Genomic DNA, 11384 nt, shown 5'->3' on the forward strand with positions numbered 1-11384 from the left:
AACAGCCCTTAGCCATTGTATATTGGCCATGTACCACACCTCCTCTGGCCTTCTTGCTTAAGGGTGCATTCGTAAATTCCCTCTGGCTATCTACTCCGATTTCTGAGCACTCTAATCGGAGTGTGCCAGAGCGCAGAATAACTGATGAGTTGAACATGGCTGGTGTCAGTAAACATCGGCAAAGAGGCATAATTAAATGGTTGCCGGCAGCACAGTTACAGTCACCAACACTCTGGATGACATGAAAACAGCCCAACCAGCTCTGCTAGGGCAAGTAAAATGGTCAGAGTGAGGTGTTCTCTCATTTATGTCTGGATGTAGCTAACAAGCTAGCTAACTTTAGCCAGTTAGCTTGGGTGCTTGACTGCAGTTGTGATGTCAGAACACTCGGATCAACGCTTCTCCTCAGCCAGAGCGTCCAGTGTGCACTCTGAACGCTCAGAGCAAAAACGCTCTGAATTTACGAACGGACAATCTGATAATTATCTGAATTTACGCCCTCTGGCACTCCACATTGAAATATCTTTGACGAGTCCTCTATCTGTTGCTATGACAACAGGCTATAAAGTCGTTTTTTCTCTCCAAAGTTGCCAAAATGCCTCGTGCGTCCACTTATATCAGTGGATTCGTAACAACCTAACCATTACGAAACTTATATTCGAACAAATAAACCTCACGTAGCAATATCTTTTATTGTTGACCAAATTCGACACTCATTTACCTCCATACAACATTTCGTCACTTCGTGGGCGGAGTAAAACCTCTCGCTTCTCCTCTTCCTATGGACGGTAAGCATTTTTTGTACCAGCTGGGCCTGTGAATGGGATATAACCACTTTTCCATGGTGCAAAAAAGTTATTCACTATTTTTCCAGCTACAACTGTTTGTTACGTATCTGTGGTAAGTCGAGATCTGTCTAACACGCCCGTTAAATTGATAAATTAGCTAGCTAAGCCAACTAGCTAGCTAGCTAGAAGATACCGACCCTACCGCGCTTGTTTACGACGTGCACTGGGTCGGAACGCAATCATGGTTACATTACATTAAGACACCGTGGATCCGACGCGTACGTCAATGCAGGGATGGGAAATACCACTGTATTCCAAATGTTATCTTTATCCACACTGCTCCATCGAGAAGTGTGAAATACTGCTAGCCACTATGTGAACAGAATAAGCAGTTATTTTTTGATAAAGCTGTCCATTTGCATAGCCTGGTCGCCTGCAAAATGTACCCGCTAAATTTACAGTTCATCTTGTTTCAGTCGCGCTGCACCTCGATATCCCGCCAGGTGTTACGAAAATATGCTCGGAGCGAGTAAAAAAAAATAAAGACAACCTTGAACAGAAATGACAATAGTAATTTAGGGGACCCGTTTTGGGTAAATATTTTCCAAAAACATTATCTTCCACTTTCGGACGTTATATTCATAATTCCAACTGGAGTTCGGAAATGTGCCATATGGCTAAAATGTGAAGTTAGCTACTTGACATGACACATTGAATAAGTGAAGTTATGTGACGATCTCTTCAACACCAACTGGACTCTGGGGTAGATCCAGGACACTCAGATTAGTATGATCTGTTATGTTTGGTATATTTACAGTCAGATAATAGACACAACGTCTGCGCCCCGCACGCCTTTAACGTTAACTTTTTCAAACACAATTTTCTTGTTCTATGCTGTTTTGGAAATTGCATTGCCTAATACAGACAGAAGCATGTCTGTTACATGAAATATATAATCAAATCTTTTATTTTCACCGCATGATTGTTGATGACACTGATGTTCCGATGAAGGGAATTAAATAGTCTAATAATGCGCTCAACTCAGACAGCTGCGTGTAGGCTACTGTAGCTTCTGGCAAAGTAATTCAAAGCCTATACTTTGTCACTCAGGATGTAACCTTCCAGTGCTACTGGAATGTAATGTTACTAAAACAAAATCAGACAACCCCATAGTAAAATAGTTTACATATTTACCTAGTCGGCTTGTGTGTGTGCTATGCGAGATAAATATTGCTAGTTGCATGCCAGGCTAGTCTGGTGTTCTATGCTTAATGACACTACCTTTTAGCCATAGAAGCAAACATGTCTCAAATGTGAATTTCATTTGCTAGAGCTTGTACTGCTATTACTACTCAAGACGAGAAGGGGGCGATCATTTGTTTTCCATCGGTAGGATGGTCAGTTTTACGAGGGTATATTTGGCAGCATGAGTGAAGGATGCTTGTTGCGAAATAGGAAGCCGATTTAATTTTGGATTGGAGATGCTTAATGTGAGTCTGGAAGGAGAGTTTACAGTCTAGCCAGACACCTAGGTATTTATAGTTGTCCACATGTTTTAAGTCAGAACCGTCCAGAGTAGTGATGCTGGACGTGCGGCCAGCGATCGGTTGAAGAGCATGCATTTAGTTTCACTTGCATTTAACAGCAGTTGGATGCCACGGAAGGAGAGTTGTATGGCATTGAAGCTCGTCTGGAGGTTAGTTAACACAGTGTCCAAGGAAGGGCCAGAAGTATACAGAATGGTGTTGTCTGCGTAGAGGTGGATCAGAGAATCACCAGCAGCAAGAGCGACATCATTGATGTATACAGAGAAAAGGCGGCACGATAATTGAACACTGTGGCACCCCCATAGACTGCCAGAGGCCCGGACAACAGGCCCTCCGATTTGACACACTGAACTCTGTCTGAGAAGTAGTTGGTGAACCAGGCGAGGCAGTCATTTGAGAAACCAAGGCTATTGAGTCTGCCGATAAGAATGCGGTGATTGACAGTCGAAAGCCTTTGCCAGGTCGATGAATACGGCTGCACAGTAATGTCTTATCGATGGCGGTTATGATATCGTTTAGGACCTTGAGCTTGGCTGAGGTGCACCCATGACCAGCTCTGAAACCAGATTGCATAGCAGAGAAGGTACGTTGGGATTCGAAATGGTCGGTAATCTGTTTGTTAACTTTGCTTTCGAAGGGTAGGTTAGATATAGGTCTGTAGCAGTTTGGGTCTAGAGCGTCTCCCCTTTGAAGAGGGGATGATCGCGGCAGCATTCCAATCTTTGGGAATCTCAGACGATACGAAAGAGAGGTTGAGCAGGCTAGTAATAGGGGTTGCAACAATTTTGGCAGATAATTTTAGAAAGAGAGGGTCCAGATTGTCTAGCCCGGCTGATTTCTAGGGGTCCAGATTTTGCCGCTCTTTCAGAACATCAGCTGTCTGGATTTGGGTGAAGGAGAAATGGGGGAGGCTTGGGCGAGTTGCTGTGGGGATTGCAGGAGAGTTGACCGGGGTAGGGGTAGCCAGGTGGAAAGCATGGCCAGCTGTAGAAAAATGCTTATTGAAATTCTCAATTATAGTCTATTTATCGGTGGTGACAATGTTTCTTAGCCTCAGTGCAGTGGGCAGCTGGGAGGAGGTGCTCTTATTCTCCATGGACTATACAGTGTCCCAGAACTTTTTTGAGTTTGTGCTACAGGATGCAAATTTCTGTTAGGAAAGCTAAGGCTAGCTTTTTCAAACTGCCTGTGTATATTGGTTCCTAATTTCCTTAAAAAGTTGCATATCACAGGGGCTATTCAATACTAATGCAGTACGCCACAGGATGTTTTTGTGCTTGTCAAGGGCAGTCAGGTCTGGAGCGAACCAAGGGCTATATATGTTCCTGGTTCTACATTTTTTTGAATGGGGCATGCTTAATTTAAAATGTTGTGGAAGGCACTTTTGACTCAAGACATTTCAGCTTTTCATTTAATTAGTAAAACATTTTAAAAACATAATTCCACTTTGACATTATGTGGTATTTTGTGTAGGCCAGTGACAAATACAAATCTCAATTTAATCGATTTTAAATTCAGGCTTTAACGCAACAAAATGTGGAAAAATTCAATGGGTGTGAATACTTTCTGAAAGCACTGTACATTGTAATAGAACGTTTTACAGTGGGGCAAAAAAGTATTTAGTCAGCCACCAATTGTGCAAGTTCTCCCACTTAAAAAGATGAGAGAGGCCTGTAATTTTCATCATAGATACACTTCAACTATGATAGACAAAATTAGAAAAAAAATCCATAAAATCACATGGTAGGATTTTTTAATGAATTTATTTGAAAATTATGGTGGAAAATAAGTATTTGGTCACCTATAAACAAGCAAGATTTCTGGCTCTCACAGACCTGTAACTTCTTCCTGTATTAATAGCACCTGTTTGAACTTGTTATCAGTATAAAAGACACCTGTCCACAACCTCAAACAGTCACACTCCAAACTCCACTATGGCCAAGACCAAAGAGCTGTCAAAGGACACCAGAAACAAAATTGTAGACCTGCACCAGGCTGGGAAGACTGAATCTGCAATAGGTAAGCAGCTTGGTTTGAAGAAATCAACTGTGGGAGCAATTATTAGGAAATGGAAGACATACAAGACCACTGATAATCTCCCTCGTTCTGGGGCTCCATGCAAGATCTCACCCCGTGGGGTCAAAATGATCACAAGAACGGGGAGCAAAAATCCCAGAACCACAAGGGGGGACCTAGTGAATGACCTGCAGAGAGCTGGGACCAAAGTAACAAAGCCTACCATCAGTAACACACTACGCCGCCAGGGACTCAAATCCTGCAGTGCCAGACGTGTCCCCCTGCTTAAGCCAGTACATGTCCAGGCCCGTCTGATGTTTGCTAGAGAGCATTTGGATGATCCAGAAGAAGATTGGGAGAATGTCATATGGTCAGATGAAACCAAAATATAACTTTTTGGTAAAAACTCAACTCATCGTGTTTGGAGGACAAAGAATGCTGAGTTGCATCCAAAGAACACCATACCTACTGTGAAGCATGGGGGTGGAAACATCATACTTTGGGGCTGTTTTTCTGCAAAGGGACCAGGATGACTGATCCGTGTAAAGGAAAGAATGAATGGGGCCATGTATTGTGAGATTTTGAGTGAACCTCCTTCCATCAGCAAGGGCATTGAAGATGAAACGTGGCTGGGTCTTTCAGCATGACAATGATCCCAAACACACCGCCCGGGCAATGGAGTGGCTTCGTAAGAAGCATTTCAAGGTCCAGGAGTGGCCTAGCCAGTCTCCAGATCTCAACCCCATAGAAAATCGTTGGAGGGAGTTGAAAGTCCGTGTTGCCCAGCAACAGCCCCAAAACATCACTGCTCTGGAGGAGATCTGCATGAAGGAATGGGCCAAAATACCAGCAACAGTGTGTGAAAACCTTGTGAAGACTTACAGAAAACGTTTGACATCTGTCATTGCCAACAAAGGGTATATAACAAAGTATAGAGAAACTTTTGTTATTGACTTATTTTCCACCATAATTTGCAAACAAATTCATAAAAAATCCTACAATGTGATTTTCTGGATTTTTTTTCTTCTCATTTTGTCTGTCATAATTTAAGTGTACCTATGAGGAAAATTACAGGCCTCTCTCATATTTGTAAGTGGGAGAACTTGCACAATTGGTGGCTGACTAAATACTTTTTTGCCCCACTGTAAGTTCCTCTGCGTACACATCACGGACAAACTGAAATGGTCCACCCACACAGACAACAGTGCCTCTTCAACCTCAGGAGGCTGAAGAAATATGGCTTGTCACCTATAACCCTTACAAAATTTTACAGATGCACAATTGAGAGCATCCTGTCGGGCTGCATCACCGTATAGTATGGCACCTGCACCGCCCCAAACCGCATGGCTCTCCAGAGGGTGGTGCGGTCTGCACAACGCATCACCGGGGGCAAACTACATACCCTCCAGGACACCTGATGTCACAGGAAGGCCAAAAAGATCATCAAGGACAACAACCACCTGAACCACTGCCTGTTCACCCCACTACCATCCAGAAAGTGAGGACAGTACAGGTGCATCAAAGCTGGGACCGAGAGACGGAAGCTATTTTTCGATCTCAAGGCCATCACTAACACAGAGAGACTGCTGCCTACATTCAGATTTGAAATCATTGGCCGCTAATAAATGGATCACTTGTCACTTTAATAATGCTTACATATCTTGCATTACTCCTATATGTATATACTGTGTTTTATACCATCTATTGCATTTTCCCTATGCCGCTCTGTCATTGCTCATCCATATATTTATATGTATATATTCTTATTCCATTTCTTTACTTAGATTTGTGTGTATTAGGTAGTTGTTGTGGAATTGTTAGATTACATGTTAGATATTGCTGCACTGTCGGAACTAGAAGCATAAGCATTCCACTACCCTCGCAATAACATCTGCTAACCTAGTGTATGTGACCAATAACATTTGATTCGAAACAAAAAGCTTTACATTTTTTGGCTGAAAAGTATTTAATAATAACGTATTTATGTATGTTTAAAAAAATAATAATAATCATAAAAAATGTGGATGTTGTGTCCAATGGGGTAAATGCAGATGGACAAACAATGCTTCAGCAGTTGGTTACAGGTGATCATGCCTATTGCTCACAGCACATCTGAAAATATAGACCATGCATAAGCTTATGCATGGTCGAATATGTTAAAATATTTAAAAGTGTTTACTAGTAGTAAATTATTGTGCCCATTTCAGGAGATGCAAATGATATTTTAGATGGTGCCAGCATTATTTTATTTTCATTAATTTTGGAACATAATGTATTTTTAAAAAGTCACCAGAACTAAGCTACTCCAGTCCTACATACAAATGATCCTGGTGAGGAGCCTGAACCCTCTAAGCAAGGGGACTGGAATTGGTCAAACTTGCAGTTTAATACATGTACAAAATGATCCTCTTTCGCTAAAAGCATGATGGTCATGACTTTCTTACATGAAAGGGAGAGGTTAATTTGGCCACAAACAATCGATCTGAGATGGACTTAAGTTTCAGCCATGTTTTTTTGTTGTTGCTTTAACCCCTATATCTTACCTGTGATGGAATGTTTTCCACACGCATAGCAATGTGTAGCCTAGTTGAACACCAGGTTCCCACAATGTCCCACTCTGCTACGCTGAATAACCTGAAGTCACAGGGCTCTTCTCACAGGTTCTATTTCCCTACCTGGGAGCATTGTGAACCGTAGGTATTGATTTGTACATTGAACAACGCAGCAGCTTTTTGGTATGTTTTGTGATTTCTGTATAAATAAAAATCGATGACAAAGATGGCTCTTTTACAATGTGGGTCAATGGGAAATAATGTTATTTTTCCCCAATTTTTGTCGAGGGGAATTCCGTCCTTATGGCGAGTATGTATTTATTTGTGGATGTCAATCATAGATTTCGTATGATATGTTACTACAAATTGCAATTCGTACAATATGTTACGAAGTCCAATTTGTTGTAGCCAACATTAGCTAGGTGGTTTGCTGGCTAATGCTAACGTTAGCTAGGTGGATAATGTTAGCTAGGTTAGGGGTTAAGGTTAGGCATTTGGTTAAAGGGTTAAGGCTCGGGGGAGGGTTAACTGACATGCTAGTAGTTTTAAAGTAGCTGAAAAGTAATAAGTTGCTAAAGTTGTCTGCGATGAGATTTGAACGGGAAACCTTTTGGGTTACAAGACATTAGCATTATACACCCACCCTGACCAACCACCCTCTTTCGTTTTTGCCTTAAGTAACCTTCTGTCTTAATGTAACCATACCAAATGTAACATATCATACACATTTGAGTGTCCCAGATTTACTATGTTAAGTCTAGTCTATCAACACAACTTACTGAGGCTCATGGAATTTATAAAATGACTGTCTTCTCTCTCTGTGTGTTATTGTTTGCCTGGCTGCTTCTTGGGTCATGCATTTTTAATGAGTCCTGTCCCTCATTTCTCAAACAGGTTGGAGCACGCCAGGCATGAGTGGTGCACACCTAGGCGAGTGGCAGAGGAGGTCCTTTGACATTTCATCTGGCACCTGCGCACCTGAGCAGACGGCAGACGCCTATCGGGCGCACATCCTCGCCATTCAATATGCATGGGCGAGCTCCCAGCTCTCTCAGGCCGGCACGGCCAGCCTGCTCAGGACTTACTCTGAACGCTATGCCGCAGTGCTGGACTCGGACGACCCTCGCACGGGGCTTAACAACTATGCAGAGAGCGCACTGCACCTGGCCCGCAGTCAGAGGAACCACAGCGACAAATGGGAGTCGTCCCTGACGACTGTGAATGTCCTGGAGCTGCCGTGCGTGCAGAAGATGATTCAGGCTGGGACAGGGGGTGGAAAGTCCCTGGTGGCACCTGCAGATGTTAACGTCACTGTTGGACAAGAGAGCAGAGGCAGCTCCCTGCCTGTTGTTTCCTCCACTGGACTCAGAGCTGCAGAGCCTCCATTCAAACCCCTGGGACCCACATCATGGCCCAAGGCTGCGGGCAACAGCACTTTCAGCAATTTACAGAGTATTACTGCAGAGAGACCAAGAGGCCCTGAGGGATTCCCCAGCCACCACAATTCCTCTGCTGGCCCCTCAGGAAGTGCTCAGTCTCTGTTTGGCCAGCACGCCTCAGCTCCACCACATCCAAACCCAGGCCCTGAAGCGAACCAATCTGTCTTCTTCAACTCTAACCCCTCCAAAAGGAAGACATTCTATAACTCCTGTGGAGAGAGTGGCAGAGGGGGGGCATCTAGAGGGCAAGACCCACGTGGTGGTGGCACTAACTTCAAAAGTGCAAGGGAGCAGTTTATTGTTGATCAGCAGAAAAAGCACTCCAACCAGCCCCAGAGAGCTCAGCAGCCCCCTGGGATGGTGGTTGCCATGGGAAATGCCACGAAGAAGTCACTGGGGGCCAACAGGCCACGGGGGACATTTTCCAAATTTGTGTCCCCATTGCCAAGGCAAGAGGACAAGGAGGGTGGGGTCGGTAGCAACAATGCCCAGGAGACTCAGCCAGTAGACGAGCGTCTGAAAAACTTTGAGCCAAAGATGATCGAGTTGATCATGAGTGAAATTATGGACCACGGGCCGCCCGTAGCCTGGGATGACATTGCTGGCCTGGAGTTTGCCAAAGCCACCATCAAGGAGATTGTTGTGTGGCCTATGCTCCGGCCTGACATCTTCACTGGCCTCCGTGGTCCACCCAAAGGCATCCTCCTATTTGGGCCCCCGGGGACAGGAAAAACTCTGATTGGGAAGTGCATTGCTTGCCAATCAGGCGCCACCTTCTTCAGCATCAGCGCCTCATCTCTCACCTCAAAGTGGGTGGGGGAGGGAGAGAAAATGGTGAGAGCACTCTTCGCCATTGCCCGCTGCCACCAGCCAGCAGTCATCTTCATCGACGAGATAGACTCTCTGCTGTCCCAGCGTACGGACGGGGAGCACGAGTCATCCCGGCGGATAAAGACTGAGTTCCTGGTTCAGTTGGACGGGGCGGCCACCTCAGCCGACGACCGCATCCTGGTGGTGGGTGCCACCAACCGCCCTCAGGAGATAGACGAGGCGGCTCGGCGCCGCCTTTCCAAACGCCTCTACATCCCCCTTCCCGAGGCAGCCGCAAGACGGCAGATAGTCTCTAACCTCATGGCCTGCGAGAAAGCCCAGCTGGAAGAGGAAGAGCTGGAGAACGTGGTCACAGGGACGGAGGGCTTTTCCGGGGCCGATATGACAGGACTGTGCCGGGAGGCAGCGCTGGGCCCCATCCGGAGCATCCAGCTCAGTGACATTGCCACCATCACCCCCGACCAGGTGCGGCCCATCCTCCACTGTGACTTCCAGGAGGCCCTGAGGATCGTGAGGCCCAGCGTCTCAGCCAAAGACCTGGAGCTCTATGAGGAGTGGAACAATACCTTTGGTTGTGGTCGTTGATCAGGGAAGCAGTATGGACTCGCATTACACATATTAGCCTATATTTGCCATTTACTGCTGTTGGGGATATATTTAGTTTATGTTGAGTAAATAAAATTGCATTTTAGATTTCCTGCAACAGACTCCACCATAAAATGAGACTATTTTAATAATCTGTCTCAATGTTAACTTGATTTTTCATTTACTAATCCATGGCACAATGTTTATTTCCAAATATAGGCAATTTGTTTTTCTACACTGTTAATTCACTAAATAAGATGTTGGTGTAAGTAATATGTTCCTAATAAATTTTCTAATTTACAGTTTACATTCGACCGTGATCTGGCAAAGTTACTCCACCTCAAAAATTCCATTTGGCGAAAGCAGACCTGCCAACACGCACGCATTTTGCGTACCAACTACGCAATTCTCTGTACATGTATGCAGGTACGAGATCCGAGTTAAAAGTACACAGAAATGAATGGGGCCTGATTTATTTATTTTTGTAATTTTATTTACATTTTAATTTAAAAAATACATCCACCGAGTAAATCTAACATCCTGATTCTCGAGCTGCAACACACAGACGTGTATGGAGTTTGTGTCAATGGACATGGAGATTAAAACATCATTATTCGATGTAGCTTCCCCGTGTCTGTCCCTCCTGTTTGTTATGATGCTGAGTTTGCCGACGTCAGCTGTAAGTAAATACATGGAGAAATCCCTTTTTTGACTCGGTGTGTTGTGGAAAGGTAAACACTAATTGTTTCAAGCGAACGTTAGTGAACATAAAATGAACATTCAGTGGGCTCTAAAGTACCAGCAGTTCACTCGCATTTGCCAGTGAAGGAAATTAAAATGCAAATGCGAAAAATAACTTCATTTGTGCTAGTGTGATATACATTTAATTCTGCGTCCCATTAGTTGTATTTTCCACGTAACATTACGAGGATCACACAACCTGGTAGACTAACTGTAATTATGACCCACGTCACAAAAAGCATTACAAAAGTATAATAAATGTTTTTTAAAAATATATATAAATATATTGGCATTAAATGGAGTCTGGAATTTAGAAGACTGCGCGATTAATGAATGAGTGTCCGGTATTAGTTATAGAGGCTATGCTTCTAAAATGCCTTTGCACTAGATTTTAGATTTTGACAATTTCGAAAATCTGAATTGATGTATGCGCTGCAAAGAAATACAATAGGCACCTCTACGTCTAGCGAACAGCGTTCCGATTCCCTTTGCGGTAACCAGTCTGCGCTCTGTGTCGATGCGATCATTTGTTTTTATTTTTATGTTTTCTAAATTATTTAGTGTTGATTAAGAACGTGTCTAAAAACCTTTGAGCTGGCCCTAGTGATTAGCCCTGTTTGTAAGGTCACAAGCGTTCCTCTGCTTTAGAGACTAAACTTGGGGGCCAAGGCAAGCTGGATCTGAAGACCTTCTATGCAGATGTCAGAAAATAAATGTATTTTGCAGTAGACTACATGTTGCTGAAATATACATTTGGAGATGTGCTCCTTCAGCATGCAGTGGTCGCTGACATTGCCAAAAGGCAGACTGACAAGTCCTCATCCCTCAACTTTTTCATGGCATGCTTTCCCTTCATTATTCCTGAGGGAGCCTCTCTTGATCTGG

The 11384-nt window shown here is 44.0% G+C and overlaps 1 protein-coding gene across 3 annotated transcripts in view; it reads left to right on the top strand.

The window, feature by feature from the left end:
- fignl1 (fidgetin-like 1) overlaps positions 1-10065 on the top strand; it is a 31590-nt gene extending 21525 nt beyond the window's left edge. Inside the window, exons 1-2 of one of the 3 annotated variants that reach the window (XM_029640924.2) lie at positions 712-788; positions 7798-10065. In XM_029640924.2, the coding sequence (XP_029496784.1) occupies positions 782-788; positions 7798-9758 (1968 nt within the window). In that variant the 5' untranslated portion in view covers positions 712-781 and the 3' untranslated portion in view covers positions 9759-10065. Of the gene's footprint in view, positions 1-711; positions 789-2732; positions 2919-7797 lie in introns of those variants that run through there. The other 2 variants (XM_065012870.1, XM_029640926.2) reach the window with 2 other exon arrangements.
- The last annotated feature ends 1319 nt before the right edge of the window (positions 10066-11384 follow it).

The sequence above is a fragment of the Oncorhynchus nerka genome, linkage group LG28 (assembly GCF_034236695.1).
Source record: "Oncorhynchus nerka isolate Pitt River linkage group LG28, Oner_Uvic_2.0, whole genome shotgun sequence".
NCBI lineage: Eukaryota > Metazoa > Chordata > Actinopteri > Salmoniformes > Salmonidae > Oncorhynchus > Oncorhynchus nerka.